The 18,840-nt window shown below is 48.1% G+C and overlaps 6 protein-coding genes across 6 annotated transcripts; 2 read left to right on the plus strand and 4 right to left on the minus strand.

The window, feature by feature from the left end:
- Positions 1-10: 10 nt before the first annotated feature.
- BT62DRAFT_938649 (Sec1-like protein) lies at positions 11-3,134 on the plus strand. The gene is made up of 12 exons (XM_043187579.1): positions 11-81; positions 141-269; positions 319-468; positions 513-736; positions 787-1,361; positions 1,409-1,484; positions 1,532-1,615; positions 1,663-1,751; positions 1,802-1,958; positions 2,013-2,114; positions 2,171-2,441; positions 2,497-3,134. Exons 1-12 carry the CDS (start codon positions 51-53, stop codon positions 2,805-2,807), a joined length of 2,199 nt encoding a protein of 732 aa, XP_043033268.1. The 5' UTR covers positions 11-50; the 3' UTR covers positions 2,808-3,134.
- Positions 3,135-3,161: 27 nt separating this feature from the next.
- On the minus strand, positions 3,162-5,228 carry BT62DRAFT_998126 (glycoside hydrolase/deacetylase). The gene is made up of 9 exons (XM_043190705.1): positions 4,762-5,228; positions 4,661-4,711; positions 4,384-4,608; positions 4,188-4,333; positions 4,011-4,128; positions 3,870-3,959; positions 3,729-3,819; positions 3,567-3,663; positions 3,162-3,509 (listed from the first exon to the last, which is right to left on the minus strand). Exons 1-9 carry the CDS (start codon positions 5,180-5,182, stop codon positions 3,255-3,257), a joined length of 1,494 nt encoding a protein of 497 aa, XP_043033269.1. The 5' UTR covers positions 5,183-5,228; the 3' UTR covers positions 3,162-3,254.
- A 1,124-nt stretch (positions 5,229-6,352) lies between these two features.
- Positions 6,353-8,927, plus strand: BT62DRAFT_938651 (acyltransferase ChoActase/COT/CPT). Its single transcript, XM_043187580.1, has 6 exons — positions 6,353-6,423; positions 6,511-7,068; positions 7,122-7,146; positions 7,200-7,533; positions 7,588-8,642; positions 8,696-8,927. The coding sequence occupies exons 2-6, from the start codon at positions 6,757-6,759 to the stop codon at positions 8,824-8,826; spliced, it is 1,857 nt and encodes a 618-aa protein (XP_043033270.1). The 5' UTR covers positions 6,353-6,423; positions 6,511-6,756; the 3' UTR covers positions 8,827-8,927.
- Positions 8,928-9,116: 189 nt separating this feature from the next.
- On the minus strand, positions 9,117-11,658 carry BT62DRAFT_1013498 (uncharacterized protein; the record flags this gene model as incomplete). Its single annotated transcript, XM_043178071.1, has 4 exons — positions 9,117-9,579; positions 9,656-9,995; positions 10,046-10,309; positions 11,367-11,658. 4 exons carry the CDS (start codon positions 11,656-11,658, stop codon positions 9,117-9,119), a joined length of 1,359 nt encoding a protein of 452 aa, XP_043033271.1.
- Positions 11,659-12,263: 605 nt separating this feature from the next.
- Positions 12,264-14,674, minus strand: BT62DRAFT_912514 (glycoside hydrolase family 47 protein; the record flags this gene model as incomplete). Its single annotated transcript, XM_043183863.1, has 16 exons — positions 12,264-12,424; positions 12,487-12,530; positions 12,587-12,922; positions 12,975-13,059; positions 13,114-13,225; positions 13,281-13,412; positions 13,467-13,522; positions 13,575-13,590; positions 13,646-13,738; positions 13,792-13,815; positions 13,867-13,926; positions 13,975-14,104; positions 14,161-14,234; positions 14,291-14,308; positions 14,359-14,461; positions 14,517-14,674. 16 exons carry the CDS (start codon positions 14,672-14,674, stop codon positions 12,264-12,266), a joined length of 1,602 nt encoding a protein of 533 aa, XP_043033272.1.
- Positions 14,675-15,796: 1,122 nt separating this feature from the next.
- Positions 15,797-17,753, minus strand: BT62DRAFT_989476 (uncharacterized protein; the record flags this gene model as incomplete). The annotated part of the gene is made up of 10 exons (XM_043190163.1): positions 15,797-16,056; positions 16,085-16,244; positions 16,305-16,335; positions 16,375-16,572; positions 16,615-16,766; positions 16,910-16,931; positions 16,980-17,036; positions 17,078-17,101; positions 17,158-17,461; positions 17,635-17,753. The coding sequence occupies 10 exons, from the start codon at positions 17,751-17,753 to the stop codon at positions 15,864-15,866; spliced, it is 1,260 nt and encodes a 419-aa protein (XP_043033273.1). The 3' UTR covers positions 15,797-15,863.
- Between the last annotated feature and the right edge of the window lie 1,087 nt (positions 17,754-18,840).

Raw genomic sequence — 18,840 nt, forward strand, 5'->3', positions numbered from 1 at the left:
CCTGCTTTCCCTCTGTAGCGCTCGCCTTCGTCCACATATCACACTCGACGATGGCGTCTCTCATCACCATCGTTCGTAATAGTGCGCAGGATTTAAATTCAAACGACACCCAATTAATCTCAGCCTGACCACACTTGTAGAGTTCCTCGAAGCAATTCGTTCCGTCAATCCTCCCGGGAAATGGAAGATTCTCGTTGTCGACGAGCATTCACAGAAACTTCTAGGTGAAGTGCTCAAGCAATTCGATATTCTTGAGGAGAATGTTACTCGTGCGTCTGTGCAATATTTCTGTTTCAACTCGTCCTTATCTTCATGCAGTGATTGAGTCGATATCCAATTATCGGGATCCTCAGCCAGAGTTTGAGGCTTTGTATCTGCTGATGCCGACAACCCAAAATGTCGATCGTATCATCTGTGATTTCTCGCAGACGAAGCAGTACGCCGCTGCACACCTGTTCTTCATCGAAGGTAGGCGTTGTTACCTATCGATAACATCTCTTGACCTTCTTCAGGTCTTTCCGAACCTCTATTCCAACGCCTCACATCATCTCCGGCAGAGCCTCACCTTCAGGCCCTCAAAGAGCTGTTTTTGAACTTTTCACCTGTCGAAGCACAGACATTCTCTCTCCAGGTGCCGGAAATGTTCTTCAGCATGTACAGCCCACCGCGACATGAGAACGACTATCGCAGGGCACGCGAACGGCTAGAAGAAGACCTCCGTTTTGCCAGTAAAATCGTGCGTTTCTCGTTTCTCTTTTCCGATTCCTCCGCGAACGTTTCACCCAGATTACTAATGTTTGTATAACACTTAATGAATTTCCCTACATCCGGTACTATGTACCTCCCAACCATCCCCCTCTAGGTGCCCTTAAGCCGCACACGTCTACCCGTCCACCGCCACCTGCCGAAGGCAGTGGCCGATGGCGGACGAACCTTGCTCGTGGTGCAGACGCTCGCGCCTACGAATCTGTCGAAACTGACTACGTAGCGAAGCTGTTAGCGTTTATGGTCCAAAACAATCTCGAGGAGCACAAACGAGCGAATTCCGATTTTGGAAAGATCGATGCCGGAAGGGGACGATCTACACTGATTATCACGGACCGGGCAATGGATATGATGGCACCTTTGGTCCACGAGTTTACGTACCAAGCTATGGCGAACGATCTCTTGCCCATTGAAAATGGCGTGCGATATACTTACAAGTTCCAGTCATCCGTGGGTGCCTACGAAGACAAAACCGCTACTCTGTCCGACCAGGACAACGTGTGGACGGCGGTGCGACACATGCATATGCGCGAAGCCATTGATAAATTGATGGCAGACTTTAACAAATTCCTCGAGGAGAATGCCGTCTTCAAAGGGTGTGTACTTTACATATTTTCTTCAACACTTCACTGATGCTTATCAGGGACAGTGCAGCGAATCTTAATGATATGAAGGAAATGTTGGCAGGGTTGCCTCAGTACCAAGAACAGCGCGAGAAGGTGAGAAGTCTGTCACATCTCTTTAGACTATTTTCACATTCGTTTAGTTCTCATTACATCTAAGCATGGCTCAAGAATGTATGGGCATCTTCGAACGTGACAAACTACCTGTTGTAGCCAACGTTGAGCAGGTTGGTTGCGTCGTTTCTGTGATATACATCCACTGATGACAATCCAGGACTGTGCTACTGGTCTCACAGCCGAAGGCAAGACACCGAAAAAGTTGGTGGAAGAGATGGTGCCCTTACTGGATAGCCGGGAAGTGATGTAAGTCTTCTTTTGTTTGCACCCAACTACAATAAGTGAACAATTATTAGAAACGCCAATAAAGTCCGAATAATAGCACTGTACATACAGCACCGTGATGGCGTTCCCGATGAAGACCGAAGACGGCTGTATCAACATGCGCGCCTGTCGCTGGCGGAACAAGACGCTGTTAATGCATTAGCACATCTTGGTGTAAGAATCAGCCGGGTACGCCTTGATTTTTTATATTTTTCTAGGCATCCTCATCGCCCGATATATCAGGGACCCAGCGATCGAGACATCAAGAAGAAAATAAAGCAGAAACCCAAAGACAACGAATATGAGCTGTCACGATTCAAACCACTGTTGAGGACCGTCATTGAGGTGTGTGTTCCACATCATCATCGAACTCTAAACGATAGCTAAATCCATGGACACAGGAACATGTTGAGGGTAAACTTGATGTCACGCTTTTCCCTTATGTTAAAGACTCCCCTTCTGCGATACCCCCGCCTTCATTGCGTCCTGCCCCGACGCATACAACATCTTTGCGAAGCCAAAAGCCCGCTTGGCATCGTGCTGCAACACGCAATGCGATACAGGAATCTACTAAACAGCGTCTACTCGTGTTCGTCGCTGGTGGTATGACATACTCTGAGGTGCGGGAGGTATACGAACTATCTTCGTCGCTGAGCAAAGATATCTACATCGGTATGTCAACTTTTCTTTACGACCCAGCTTTCTCCTTTGCTAAGGTCAGATTTAGGCTCTACGCATACCATCATACCCCGACCTTTCATTGACGATCTTAAAGTGCTAGACCTGGGTGGGGTTGGCTCGCGTGCGTTACCGAATGGCCTGCAGGAGGGCGCAGGAAAGAGGCCCTATCAAGACTTCTACGACGAGAAATACTACACCAAGGACGGACCACGACCCCAACCAAAGCCAGCGCCGAGCACGCTTGCTCCACCGAAGGAACGAAGTCGACCACAGCCCTCCCCCACGGAGAGCTATTCGTCCAGCAACTCTTTTGGAAAGGAAGAGAAGAAGAAAAAGAAGGGTCTCTTCCGATTCTGACGGACTAAAGGTAACTGTATAGTGTGTAATTCTTATACCCCCTTCGTGAAATAATGGACCTGGCATAATTTAAGGGACATACGGATGCCCGGTAGCGTTAACAGTGGTGCTTAATGGTACTCAGAACGTTGTTTGTCAGTCACAAATACTAAATGCCTGCAAAGTGGTCTCGAAATAAAGACTATGTGTAGCTGAAATCTTTCCTTTTCTCACGTTCTTAACGTGCTTATTTGTCTAACATTGTCAGAATAGTTTATACTACGTTACAAGGCAAGACCAGGTATAACTGCTGTATTCAAGACAACACACTACAAACCTCTCGATCATCGTGTTCCGTCATGGTACGACAAGTATCCAATATAGAATATCGATTTAAAGGGGAGATAAACGTATAAGTAGGGCAATGTCCGGCATATAGCTCCGCGCACGGATGGTCAAGAAATTTAACTAAAGTAAAGTACTCGCAAAGGCCATGAGGCCTACGAGAGAGAAGGTGGTGTATATTGACGCAACATTGATGGTGAGCACACCGCTCGAGCTTCTAGTACTCGTGCCAGAGCTTGTGGTGGTGGTGGTGTTATCGGCCGTACCATCTCCATTAACGTCAGTAGTCGTGTTAGTATACGGGAAAGAGGTATTGGTATTTGATTCCCGGTATAGATCCGTTGTGGGTATGCCGTAACATTCACCGATGGGTTTCAACTGTCATAACGAGAAGGGTTCAGTACTTTTTGACCATGGAAGAAGCGAGCTACTGACGGTGAATGCAGGGTTGTAGTTTTGTGCCGTCTCTAGGTTGTAGCCGATAGCCAAATCGACGGTGACCTCATACAAGTCATGCTCAAGAACAATGATCCTATAAGACATAATTTTAAATAGTGAAAAACATGCATGTACGACATCAAGATGAAAGGTGCCTACCCAGTATCAATGTCAGATGCGTTTCCAAGAATGTTGTCGAATTCTTGCACACACTCTGGGCCCGTCTTTGTTCCAGCAGCGACCTCCCAATCTAAACAACATGTAAGCTTATCATATTCAAAGATGCTGCATGGCACTCACCAAAGGTGTCAAAAGATCCTAGGGTGCCTGCAGTTGTCCAGATGATGGGAATCAGACCCATTGCTAGGGAGATGGCACGGACACGGTCGTCTAATGTTCATCATGAGCTGATTGAAGCGCCAATCAAAAAAGGCACCAGACCAATGTCACCGTATGGCGGACGCATGGTCGTGGGGGTAACACCAATGACTTCCTTGATAGCTTTGCGGGTCCAGCCGAGTTCAGCAACGATTTGTTCATTAGTTAATGTAGTCAAGTGCTGCGACGGTAAATGAAACGATCAGAGGCTGATCGCAGTCGGGTGCTTCATAGACTTACCGGATGAGCCCAGGTATGAACCGAAATTTCATGACCACTCATATACTCTTCGACGAGGACCGCAGGACGTTCAATGACACGGGATCCCACAACAAAGAAGGTTGCGGAAATGTCCACGCTTTCAAGATAGTTGAGGAGTTTCTGGGCTGTAATAACATAAGTTTGGGGAGCGGAGACAGAGGGCTAGTAGACGGACTGTAAGGACCGGGACCGTCATCGAAACTAACACCCCATGTGAGCTTGTCGGGACAGTTGATGATGTCAGTGTCCCTGGTATGGGCGCCACAAGTCCACCAGCCACGGCTGGCCGCATCTGCAGAGAACGTGGGATCGCTTGCGCAGGTGCCGTCGGTGGTGGGTTCAAGATCGGGGATGTCCCAGCCATCGAGTTCCGCCAGCCATGACTGGACTTCGTCGGTATCTGGTAGAGATCAATAAAGGATGACAAAAAATGGTACGAGAAAATAACGCACCGGTAGGAGGAGTCTTGTCCTGCGTTGGCCATACACCTTCACTGTAAACAACTGGTAAAGAGAATAAGAGACTTGCAAAAGAAGATGCCAGTCAGACTTACATGGTGTTGGAAGAGAGGGGGCACCTGAGACTGGGGGAGATGCCGTTGTCGCCCAAGTCGTCGTAGCAGCGAAGGTGGAGCCCGACGACATTCCAGACGTGATTGCAGTCAGGGCGGGCACACCAGAGATAGTGGCAGACTCTATGAGGATCGTAGCTGCAACACCGCTATTGGCTGCGGAGGCGGCTGTTGAGACAGATGAGACGACTGCCGTGCCTGTACTTGACGAGGAGCCTGTCACGGACGTCGTCACTGTTGCTGAAGCTGCCGATGATGCAGAAGACACTGCAGAAGAAGATGCTGAGGACGAAGAGGTAGTTTGTCGTTTGAGATTAGCATGTCGTTTGAGTTCAGGTTGGCTATGGGCATGAGCTGTTGTTGATAGGGCAGCCAAAAGAGCGACAAGAGCATGCAACTTCATGATGAGGAGAAGGTAAAATGAGTGGAAGTGCCAGACGTTATTAGATGGAGGCGGCGATTAGGAAACGACCAGCAAAGGTCACGAAACTGTCAACGAGGAAAAGAAAAAACAATTTCCACCAAAAGAAGAGTCCCTATATTATTCCCTTTTTCCCACGATACCATGCCAAGAATTTGTCCTTGATTGTCCTCCTTCCGTCCGCCAAAGTATTTAATTTTGAGGCCGTTCATGCATTATTACCTCTCAGCACTGACCCAATAGCACCCAGGTTGTGTTCCCTTGAGTCCCTTTTGTTTTTGTTTTTTTTTTTTTCGAAAACTGCAAGCCTTGCTATGTCTTCGATATCTGTCAAGGTGTCAGTATTTTCCCGTCCGCGGATGACTCCGGTTCTATATATACATATCACAATTCGATCATGGCTATCGGCTATCTTCCATCGCAGAACAGTGAATCCTTGGCGCCTCGTATACACCCTGTATCCCCCGAATTCAAGTAATTTGCCCTCTATGACCTTCATTTGTAATCCGGACGCCGTGGATCCACCCATTCACAGTTCTCCGCAGCCTTGTGTTTGCAAATTTGCCATTCGAACTGCGCCGTAAGCACATCGCTCTGTAAGGTCCAGGCTGAAAGTTTCTCATCTATCCCTTGACACCGGATGCGTTTTCCGTTGGTGAACTTGAACAACAATTATTTAGTGAACATCTACACCGATATTCGAGGCGTGTGCCTCTGGTTCACACCCTTACCCCCACTGTGCAACAGACATGAACGCTTTTCGGGTGATCCCTTAGCGCTTAAAGCAGGCTTCTTCCAGACATACCTTCCTGCATTCCAGAAGCTATCAAAACTTGAGGAAAGCAACCGGTAGCGGGCTGAATCTTCCTTCAACACGGTATCGGATACCACACTTCCACACTTCTACGCCACAGTCACTGCTACTGCAGCAACATTACATATGCGTGTCGGAGCCGTCTACGATACATTTTCAGCAGCTTCTTCGCTAGTGACGGGGTCATAAGACACCATCTTGTAGGCTATTGCTCTACATGGCTTACGACTGAGCCCTCGTTAGAAGCTGTCAAGTACAACAGAAACTGAGACTCCATCCTTTTTTTACAGAAACGGGATGCGATTCCAACCGACTTGGTAAGCCCCCCAAAACTCTCTGTAATTCATCTTCATCTTACATTTACACCACAGGATTGTTCAAGGAGATCTGATATTCAAGCCTTTCAAGAGTGAGCAACTGACTTGTACGTCCCTGAGTTACTAGGCACTGAAACGAGGGGGGATTTCCCTTTCTGTTCTTTTTATCTCCTGGTTAGATTGGGACGAGCTTTACTTCCTATTGCATGTCGCCTTCCGTACGCGCCCCAGCAATTGGTAGATGAAGCCATTCAGATAAAAAGGACGAATCGGAATCCGGCACTGTAGATAGCCGGAAATCACAACAAAGACGATGAAAAGCTTTTACTCCGCACTTGTCATGACCACATTTTAATTCGCCAAGGATTCCGGCTTGACCATCCATGATCAGGCTTTTCTTTCCTCTACGTCGACCGTTCTCTACCATGTCGCGCCCCAAGAACTGGAAAGCAGCCGCCCCGACGAACGAGACGACCCACTCGCCCGCCCAGCTCGCCCTCCCGAAGCTGCCTGTCGTCGATCTCCCGGACACGCTCGCCAAGCTCAAAGAGAGTCTCCGGCCTATCGCATGGACAAAGGAGGAGTATGATACGGCTGTAAGAAAGGTGGACGAGTTCGGCAAACCCGGGGGGATGGGCGAGGTCTTGCAAGCTAGGCTCAAGAAACGCTACGACGAGACGGAACACTGGCTCGAGGAATGGTGGGACGATGGTGGGTATCTTGGATACAGAGACCCGGTAAGCATCCTTGTCCTTTTCGGGGTCGTGTCACCACTTAGCTGGACTTGCAGGTCGTAGTCTACGTGTCGTACTACTGTGAGCCACATCCTTATTCCGAATCTCCATCCGGTTGGTAACGCTGTGATCAGATGGATTTGATGCTCATCCTGCTCATTTGCCCCAAACCCCTGCTGCTCGCGCGGCAGGCATCGCCCGCGGCGCCATGATATTCAGGCAACAGCTCAAACGCGGCCAGGTCGCTGCAGAGGGCACCAGGGAGGGTCCGTTTTGCATGGACACCTATCGCTGGATGTTTGACAGCTGTCGTGTTCCTGGTCCCCATGGTCTTGATTGGAGTGTTACCCATGCAAAGCCAAGCGACACCGGCGATTCAGGGCACATCGTCGTGTTTCGGAATAACAGACCATGGAAGGTCGACTTGACTGACAATGGCAGGATTTTGAGCACAGAGGAAATTACAAAGTGCGCTTTTCCTCCCACATTTTTATCTGATGACTTAGGACGCCAACTTCACAGGCAAATACAGTACATCTACGATCATAGCAAGGGTAATTATCCCGGCATTGGCATTCTAACGGCAAACAACCGTGATGTCTGGGCAAAGGACTACATAGAACTTCTATCTTCATCCCATAATGCAGATGTAGTATCCGCCATCCACTCTGCAGCCTTTACTATCAGCCTCGACAACGCTACTCCTGTAACTGCTATCGAACACAGCCGCTTCCTCTGGCATGGCCATCTCACTGGGAATGGCACACCAGCCGGTCTACGAAACCGATGGGTAGACAAGCCATGCCAATTCATAGTATACGACAACGGGCGTGCTGGCATCATGGGTGAGCACTCTGTCATGGACGGTACCCCTACCGTTCGGCTCTGCGATGACGTTCTCAACTGGCTCGCTGACCCCACCTTCGACCACGGTATTCCATCAAGAACATTCACCCCGACGCCTATGGACTGGGAGATCACGCCTGCCATCAGCCAAGCGCTCACCACAGCAGACACTGCCGCCAAGGAGCTCATAGAGAGCCAAGAACTCGGGTTCTACCTTACGGCCTATGGTAAAGCTGCCATCAAGAAATTTGGCGTGTCCCCCGACTCTTGGGCACAGATGATCGTACAACTCGCATATCGTAGACTCATCGGGAATGAGAAACGGAAGGGCGGGACGTATGAGGCTGCGACGACGCGTAGGTTCCGCAAAGGCCGTACCGAGGCTATTCGGGTAGTTACGAGCGAGTCGGACGCGTGGGTCGCGAGTATGGATGACTCGAGTGCCACACAAGAAGTTAGGAAGGCACTATTTGACAAGGCGACAGAGAAGCATGTACAATTGGCAAAGGAGGGAGGGCTGGGACGTGGTGTAGACCGACACCTGTTTGGGCTGAAGAAACTGCTCCAGGACGGCGAGGAGGTGCCTGAACTGTTCACTGATCCTGTGCTTGTGAGGTCTAGCTATTGGGTACTTAGCACGAGTGCCGTGTTTTCGAAACATTTCCCGGTGTATGGATGGGGAGAAGTCGTTCCTGATGGGTTTGGTGTCGCATATATGACTGGATATGACGGTAAGATTCATTTCGCTACCTCCTCTGGACTAGGTAATCTAACGAGTCGCAAGACCGACTACAATATACTATTACATCTCGGACGGAGATGCCTAATGCCAAGTTTTGCGAGGAAATTATCAAGGCCGCAGATGATTTGTATGAGCTGCATGTACCGCCGTCTGAGACTCATTGTAGATTATAATTGTCTGCACTGTAGATTTGTCCTCCCAATAGATGCTATGACGGGGTCTCCAGCGCTACTGCTTATTCTGTCCCCCCTGAGTTTAGCTACCACAAATAGGCCATTTCAATACCATTTGTCCTTAACGTCATCTTCCAGGGTCGCCTATATCAAGGTAAACCGCGATCACCCCAAATTGAACAAGGTTTCTCAATAAGACTGAGAAAATGAGACTATGCTACGATCGCTTATATGTCTCAGACGTAAAACTACAATACGACGGGCTCAATAGTTTACGATAAGTATACGCATTACAAAAATGAACAGAAATGATACAAGACCCATACCAAAACCAGATATCCTAGGTAAGGATTCGTCGAACGTGCATCCGCACCATCCACTAATGGTACAGCAGCTCCAATTGTGTAATTGAGACAGTTAAGGGCATTCGTGTCGACCCAAGGAGGAACAGGTGTGTTAGGCGTGTTTCCGGAATCATCTAAAGCTCCGGTATTGTTATACCCATCCACTGTGAGGGCCACACTACTAGCGCGATAGAACTGTACGGCTTGTTCCGGCTTTGGTGTGCTCGCACCCGAATCGTTAAATGCAATGGGAGCACCTGAAGCAGATGAAGTATTGATCACCGACGAGCAATTATTTCTAATATCCGTGATGAGGGAGGCGACCGTGCTGTTGTCAGCTACAACGTGGAATGTGGTGTTGCTGGAGCTCGCGGGAAAAGTAGCAGACATCATGACCCCTCCGGGTCGACTGGAGTTGTCCGGACGTCCATACTGTCCAAGGGTGAGCATCTATATTTTTCGAATGGGTAGCTTTGGGGTCTTACTTCGTTGTTGTGTAGGTAGGCGGCACCGCTGTACCCACTAACGCCACCCCATGCCAAAGGCCAGAAATAGAAGGGAAACCCTCGGCCCGCCACGCCGCGGCCTGCAACGCCTGGGTACCCGCTGCCATATATGCTTCTTCACTGTCAGCTTCAAGCACCAGAAGAGAAAAACGTGAAACACGCCTTGTGCCATATACCTGAGACCTGCTGGCGCCGCCTTGAGAGCGTCCAGCGAAAGGCTGGCCCGATGGAATTGTCAATGCGCTTCCCCCGCCTGTGCTGTACGAGAAAGATTTCTTCGAAGATCCGCCTGTATTGACAGGCTGAATAGGTTTAGCACCTAAGATGATAGAATCAGTCTTTGCGAGTACAAGCCGTTGCTCCAGCTACCTGAACCTGAACCTGAACTTGAGCCACCGCTTTTCCCCCCTCCTCCACTTTTCCCAGCACCCCCACTTTTACCGCCTCCGCTTCTGCTTCCACCACCCTTACCACCACCACCCCCTCCTTTCCGACGGTACAGTTTTCGAGAGCCGCTCAGTGTAGAGACGAAGGGAACATACATCGCTTCGAGGACTGTTGGCGTTACCAGGGTTTGCGTGAAATTCGAAAGGTGGAGGAAGTAGTAGAAACTGGCTACACATTTAATACCAGCTGGTGAAGAACAGTCTTGATCGCTCCAAAATGGAGATGTCTTATTCAAGGTGGATCAGACAGCCGATCCGCACTGGGCAGTGTTGGCAGTTGGAGTGCTTCCATATGTGCGCGATATCAAGTACTGATTCCAATCGGTGCCAGTATGCTGTCCTAAATATATGCAGACAGATCATAAAAAATGGAGGTATAAACAAGTATAATTGAAAGACCGCTGCAACCAAGAAGCGAAACACAGGGATATTCAACTCAAAAGATAAAATCCCCAGGCTAGTAGTAATCATTGCGGCGGCATTGGAGCATGGAAACGAAGACCCTCCCGTCGGTGACGAATAGATGGAGGAAGAGGAGGAGGACGATATATCTGCATTGAACCCAAGGTACAACAGCGCCGATTGTCTGATTCAAACATTCTATTAACTGTCCACGACGGCAGCGGGTCATTCTCAAAGACGGTGTCAATGCTGTTGTATCCATTCAGTGTTAGGTAAACGCTGATTGCGTGCTAATACTGCATAACGTGCTCTAGTTGAGGTGCAGAGGAATCAAATGTGTTGTAAGTGTGATGGTGGATGAGGTATTTAATAGCGAAGAGCAGTTTCCCAGTTATGTCGCTGATGAGACTCGTTACAGTTATGTTATCCGAGACGACGTGAAACATGGACGAGTCCCCAGTGCTTGAACTGAAACTTACTGATACCATGGGACCGCCGGGCCGACTGCTGTTCTCTGGACTGAATCAAAACACAAGATCTGTAAATACAGCATGCTATCTCATGTGAATGCAAATAATCAGCTGTACTTAAACCAGCAGCTCCTCCCCAGACCACTGGCCAGAAATAAAACGAGAACATACTCACTGCAGGGTTGGTGTATTTCTGATAGCCTAGAATGGGACCTTATTTAAAGTTTTTTTTCTGAATACCGTTTTACTGACGATCTTTCCAGGACCGAGAAAGGCTTCGCTAAAACAAAACTTTTTAAGGTTTCATCTTTTACGAGCTAAAAATTACTAGCCTCCGCTGTGACTTGGTTCCAAATGCCTGGCCTCGCCTACTTCCACCAACGCCACGCCGCCCAGCGAATAGCTGGCTGGAAGGAATAGTCGAAATCGGTCCTCCACATTTGCTATACGAAGAAGTAGCTTTGGATGTTCCCCCGGCAGACACACTGCTGTCCTTTCCACTACTACTGGATGAGCTACCACCATTGGATCCTTTGCCGCTGCTCGAGCTACCTGTCCCACTTCCACTCTTGGAAGTCGAACCCATCCCGCCTTTACTTCCACCACCTGCACTCCCGCTGCCAGCACGTCTTTGCATTCGCGTCGTAATAAACGGAATGAACATGGTGTAGTGCTCAACAGCGATAGTTCAATGACACGGACTGAATCTTACAGCAGCCAACAGCTTATTTCACTGACATGATGAAACAATCCATTTGTCCTTGCTGGGCGGACGGTGTTGTAGATACGGCAGTACATTGCACAGCTGTTCTGGAGCCGGTTCCTTTTCCAGAAGGAAAAGGTGTCTTGAAAATGTTGCCACTTGTGACTGATTACTAGTCTCCTCAGTGCGAAAAAAGAAATACAACATCCACAGGCGACGAAGAAGCAGTCACTCTCTCGGATATGAGAATATGCCAGTCCCAGCAGTGTTGAATGAGGACACTGATTACTGCAGCTGCTTTCAGTTCATCTCGGTGGTCCATAGCGAAGAAAAATTTTACTTGCCACACATAACCTCACGTACAAATCCCCATGAAGTTTGTTCTAAATCGAAAACATTGGAGACTGTGTTGAGTTCACCGGATGTCCCACAGGTTACGCCACAACTCGAGCACCGCCGACAATGATATCTTCAAATCTGTTGGTATATTGAGCAGTAATTACAAAAAAGCGAACAACCAAAAAGAATGTTTTTCAGTAAATTGTCCGAGCGGCAACTCTTCGCAGTCAGACTTCAACCCCCGATACACGTACGTTAGGACTGACAGTCGGAAGAGTTCCACTAACAGTCTTGAACACCGACGAAATATTAGTAGTCAAAGACCCAGACTCATCTGTCAGTTGAGCAACCGGTGCCTTGAAAGGGTGTGCTTCCGTGTTAAAGACATCTGAAACTCCCCCCCCCACGGTTAGGCCTCTACGCTCCTTGAAATAGAAAATGATCACTGACAATCATCAATACTGATATTCGTCGGATCATCGAATGTCAGATATCTTCAATGGGGAAAATCAGTGTTCCGCGTATGTGAAACCGACAGGTAAGTACCTACAGATATTTCAGGACTTCTGCGAACCAGAAGCTCTCCATATCATCGACCTTACTGGATGATGTGCTGTCTACATCATATATACCATCGTATGCAACGACAGCTGACAGATATTCCTTGAAGCTATCGACCACACTCGCTGCTCGATCCAGATACTTCGTATCACCTGTGATCCTCCAGGCATAAAAATTGGACTCCAGAACCTCGGGCCGAAGTATATAGTAGGAGGAAGTGATGTAGAATCCGTGTTCATCGTAAAACGATCGTTGATCGGATGTAAGAGAACTGGTGTTCTCACCAGGAGTGATATAAGCAAAGGCTTCAGGCCCGATCCCGGTACTGCTAGAAGATGTGAGAATAGAACGACTACAAGTATAGAAGGAATACACACGCTGTACTCGCGTATGTATTCCAACATCCATCTAACAGTTCCAGGGCAGTGTTCACGATGGTCTCATTCCCGAGTAATGTTCCACCTGGATATGAGATTAGGCCATCGCTTTCAAAAGCGTGAAATGAAATATATCCACCATACAACCAATTGCCCGCATGGAAGCAAGCCAAGTGCGAGCCGACGTTCTCATACTCTAAAGACACGGCATCGTAGTCGCAAGTGTAAAGATGCTGTCCGACCGTTGAGCGCTGTGTGCACAGGGACTGAGCGGTTCATATGAATTTCCCAGGCATCAAGACCCACCCTAAGTAGATACCTGAGGGAGGAATCTACAGCTGTCAACCAAGTGTCGACGTAGAGAGTGTCTGTGAGGTTTGCTAGCCGGGGATATTTGATAAGGTATTCAAAGTAGCTATCGGAGCCACCGCCCCACGTCTCGCATTAGTAGTTAGCTCTCTATAGAATGAAGGAGGTTCTGTATGAACTTACAACATAACCCCCCACGAATTCACCCGAAGATGGATCTATGCCTTGCGCGGCCAGGCCTAGATGGTTTCAGCACCCCCGCTTTCAAGTGAATTGAAGAGAAGGACTAACCAGGTAGGGGAGCACCCTAACGACGGAAGAAAGTTAGAAGTGACAGGTGAAATAGCCATTAAGAAGCCTACCAGGTTGGCTATATGTCGCATAGCCTTGTCGGCGAGCTCACGGTAGGTGTCGTTACCAGTATACTTGCTCAGTGCGGCCCACTCTATGATAAGCTAGAATTGTGTTATGGCAATCGGCGCAGAAAGACGTTAGTATCTGAACATACTGTCCCAGCTTCGGCAATATTAGACTATAGGATCAGGAATTAGCGGATCAATGAGGACAAACAAAGACTACTCACCGTCGCAACATCAGGCAGATCTGATGAGAAATCAATGGAACCAAATGGTACATCATTGTCCTGTGGCAATATAAGTATCTATTACGAGAGCAAGTCCGTACCACTCACTCCAACCCAAGCATAGGCCATCTTGTCGGCCACTTCTGTAGCCTTCTCAAGAAGAGCATCATCTTTATACCCACGGAGCTCGTATACACTGAGAATACCCCCAAGATACCTGATTGTCGTCTCAAAGACGCTGGAAAATTTGACGCGTCAAACCAGAAGTGATGATGATGCCAGAGAGACATGTACCTGACGTGATCTGAAGTCTTTGATGAGCTGAAGTCAATGGTACCGACGTAACCAACAGCTTCGTCTAGAAGGTCCTGGGGTTTGGCTCGATAAGAATGGGTAGGACGTGCGAGGCAATGGAAATGCCTACATCCAGACCCATCGTATACTGCATAAATAGATGAAGATGGTGAAAAACGTGTGATATTGAACACGTACCATAGTACTCATTGCATCGACAATGGAAGCACCCCAGCCGTTCCGACCATCGTAATAAGACTCGCTCTCAGGAGTGAGATCATCATGACCCCAAGCATATTTTCTATGGTGATTCGGTCCATGAGAATATAAAGGACAGCGAGGATGAAGAAATTCACTTGTAAGCGGCATAACTTGTCTGAAAAATGTCCTTGACCGCATCTCTATAATTTAGAGCAGAGTCGGGAAGTGTCAATCCATCTTTCTGCACGGTCGATGCTTGCACTTCCACGACTGAAAAGAACGAGAGGAACGAAAGAGCGACTATCCAGCGCATGGCCGGGAAACTGAAGGAGCGGGGGAGAATAGTGACAAGGGGAAAATATTTATACTTAGAATACATAAAGAAGCTCGGGCAGATCAGAATATCAGACTGAAAACACGCGGAGATTCAGTCACGTACATGTGGGCGACTTTTTGGAATATTCTCTTTCCCGTCGTTGAACGCCAAAAGACTCACGGGATTCTAATCGCTAGCATTCAGCTGTTCTCCCTCCAGTAAACATTCTTAGATTTCCTTCTGATTAATGATTGTAATTCAAGCGATCAGCTGTGGATGTAATTCGGGAGAAACACCACAGTTAGAATGATTTTATAGGCGGAATCTGTTGAGAGGTTCAGCCAACGCCCATCGTCGGACCAAGTGTTTCGCGATCGCTACCATATTTCTTTTTTTTCCGTCTCCTGTCATACCTCAGTCTTTTACAACCATTCGGGTGAAGACTGGGATCATTGTTTACTAACAGAATCAATATGGCGCAACCCTATTTCTGAATGCATGAGCGACTGGTCCTTCGAAAATCACGAAGCAAGGGCGGCGTGACCGGTGCAACAGAGAGGGTTCGGACTGATCGGGTCCTAAAGCCGTACCCTTGAAATTCTTGCGTCGAAGCTAAGTAGGCTAATATGGTACTTAGGCAGAAGATCTCAGAAAGCTACAGATGTACTCAATGCCATCAATGTGCATCATTTGTCGTGGGTCCAGTGCTGCCAGTGTGAGTACTTACATGATGAAGCTGTCCGAATTTATCACTGCGGTTTGTCACTACGCATCCCTTCCTAAGAGCCATCGCTCGGACCCCTACGATTCCTTTGAGAGTTGATTCGTGCCCATCACCTGTCAAGGGACCTCGTCACTCTTGGCGAAAGTTGACATGCAAGTTAGTTGGTCGTAAACGCTCTGCTAAAATAGCCTTCAGGACCATTCATCTCGCATTTTAACTCCAAAAACTATAAGGGCTCTGGAGACCTTCAGTTTCGTTCTGCCTTCCGAGACTACTGACGTCTATTGCAGTATGCCTTCTTGGGCGATCCATCCTCACAACGTAAATCCGAAACACTATCACTGGCATGCATCTATGACTAACACGTTTGGAGTATTTACAAATTACATGCGACTGAGCGCGAGTCGTGCTTAATCCATAAATAGTAACCCAACGAATATGTATACCAAAGAGAAAAGACAATCAACTCCACAGAATGCTGATGCGCTTCCATCCCTTGACTGGAATCCTGGGTGGCTCCGGATTTTCCCTTGCAACATCTATGTACTTCCGGATCGGCATCTCATCCAAAGGAACGAGCTTCGACTTCATCCAAAACTTGTAGCCAAAGCAGAGGACGAAGATGAGGGGGATACTGCGGTAGGAAGAAAAAAATCTTTCCATCCCATTCATCGTGAATAAACACAGCATGTCCCCCGGTGAGCAATATGATACTGAACGAGATGAAGCCGAGCCATGCTGTGTACGGCTGTAATGGAGACTTCCATGGCAGTTCGTCCCTTGAAATGCCTTGTTTCTTCATTCCACAGTAGAAGCGGAGATACACCATGCAAATGATAATCCCTGTGAAGTGGCACTGTCAGCAAGGCACACCCACACAGATGCCGAACAACAATAGCTTACAGTGTACGATTGTGGCTGCAGACATAAGATCCTATGCAACGGTTCTTTATACCGGCGATAAATAATTTACCTGAAACCATGCAAATACAGTGGACGCAGAATTTTGAAGTGTCATATATCCGAGAGCAGTGAAGACTGACAGGAATGTCACAGCGACATACGGTACGCCAAACTGACTTACGCGAAGGAAGATCTTGGGTGCGCGTCCTTCGTAGGCAATTCTGTAGAGATTACGCGAACCGTTGAGTATGATCAAATTGCCAGCGGACTACGCTGAGGTGAGAACAATGGCATTGATGATGTGTGGAACGACCTTTATCCCCGCACGATTAGCAGCGATGACGAACGGCGACTGTGACGCATCCCCAGAGCTTCCGAGCAGGTTATCATCGTTGGAAGGAACAATAATTCCTACGATAAATATCCCGAGGACATAGAAAATAAATACGCGCCAAAGACGCGCTTCACGGCCATTGGGATGTTGCGGCGTGGGTTTTGCGTCTCAGCAGCTACATTTGCAATACTTTCAATGCCAGCGTAGGCATATGCTACGTTGGAAAAGGTGGTTCAGAAGCCGAGGATCCTTCCGAGGGAGCCCTCAATACCGAGGTATTGTACGAAAGGTCCCTGCATCTCCGTCAGACAGCACACCCGACACTAAGACACAACACCTACTGGGTTCCGCCAGTACTGGAATCCATATCTGTGATGGTGAGGACCCCCGCCTAATATCTAGCTTTAGACGAGGTGAACCCAAGAAGAAAACAAAAGACGTTACCCAGGTCAATAACGAGGCCCTTGAAGAAAACACCATAAATAAGACATAACAGAAGGGGGTATAAAACTTGAGTACCATGACAATTAGACCAGCGATGAGCATCGTCTTAAGAATCGCAAAACTGAATTCGAGTTCTCCGTAAACTCGGACGAAGAGAAGATTCGAAATAATGAGCAATACACCAAGGATCGTGATCCAAAGACCATTGCTGATAGTAGTCCAGAACTGAATGAGCACCGCACTGGCCGTGACCTCAGCCTTCCGGCTGACGCAGTTGGAGTATATGTAATTCCATCCTTGGGCAAAGGACAGTGCTGGGTCGAAGAAGTATTCGGCATGGTGAACTATAGCCCCGAGAGGGGAACAAGGGTCGCCAGCTCTGCCTGACAAAACACCACACAGGACACGAGAATGCGAGGGCAATCATTCTACACTTCTCTTTAAAATCCACCACAAGTCCAGCATTAATGCCTTACTGAATATGCCTCTGGCCCAAGCCACGCCTGTGAATCGCGTAAGACAAATTCACAAAATTATACCACTGAGGCTTACTTCAACTCCTTCTTTTCCTCAAAATCCACGGTATCATCAATGGGAGCGGAATAAGCAACGACCTCAACATCCTTGTCGCCGTAATTCGGCAACTTGGGTTCTTCTGAATTCATAGACATAGTCAAGAAGGAGAGATATGTGAAGCACGGAAAGCACAGGGGTTGGAGGGGAAGGAGACAAGTGTAGAATTTTAGTAGTAAGTTATCTTGGTCGGCCGAGCTCAAGGTTATCTGTGTGGACTATCCGTCGGCAGTGAGCAGACATCGCATCGACGCAGATAAGCTGTTTTATATTTGACTTCCTGCCATGAGATAAGCCTGCTACCATATGAGAGATAGCCGTTGAACGCAGTAAGCTCCAGTTTGAACCGAGCGTCAGTGCAGCCCGCCATCACTACATCAATCGCGACCGACATTAGTTCCCATGAACCCGGACCGCTCCGCCGTGTTATCTCGCAATGAATTCCTGAGTATCAATGTACCAGGTTGATATCCCAGGGAAGAATAGGGAAAAAAGGGACAGTCCAAAACCCACCAAGTATGAGTAGACCAAGAATACTGTTGCAGGCAGGTTACTTTTATGCAGTGGATAATAGGCCAGACTGAGTATGACGGTCAATTGCTTGAAGGCAGAGGTACGTATGACTACTACTTACCTGAGTACGATGGTCAATTGCTTAAAGGCAATTGACTGTCGACTCAGGACAAAACTGTCTATGCTTATATAAGGTTGACATCAGGTACTTGTGTCATCCCACAACACTCCCCCTCAACACAATACTTCTCAGAGTTCAAGACCCAACAGCCTGATCATGTGAGTCATCTTCTCCTTCCCTAAGGCCTTTGTGAAGATGTCAGCAGGCATGTCTTCTGTGTGAAGATGTTCAATATGTATGTGCCCCCACTCAACCTTGTCTCATAACCAGTAGAAGCAGAGGTCAAGATGTTTGATATGACCATGATGATCAGGATTGTGAGCAACAGAGAGAGCAGACTGGTTGTCAATCAGCAGTGGTGATGGCGACAGATGATGGAAGCCAAATTCTGTAAACAGGTTTCACAGCCACAGAATTTCCTGTCCAGCAGAGATGGCAGCCATATATTTGGCCTCTGTGGTCGATAAGGTTACTATAGATTGTAGCTGACTCATCCAGCTGACTGCACCTGTGCCCATCTTGACAATATATCCTGAGGTCAAGTGCCCATT

Source organism: Guyanagaster necrorhizus (genome assembly GCF_019112545.1).
Source record: "Guyanagaster necrorhizus MCA 3950 unplaced genomic scaffold BT62scaffold_62, whole genome shotgun sequence".
Classification (NCBI taxonomy): Eukaryota; Fungi; Basidiomycota; class Agaricomycetes; order Agaricales; family Physalacriaceae; genus Guyanagaster; species Guyanagaster necrorhizus.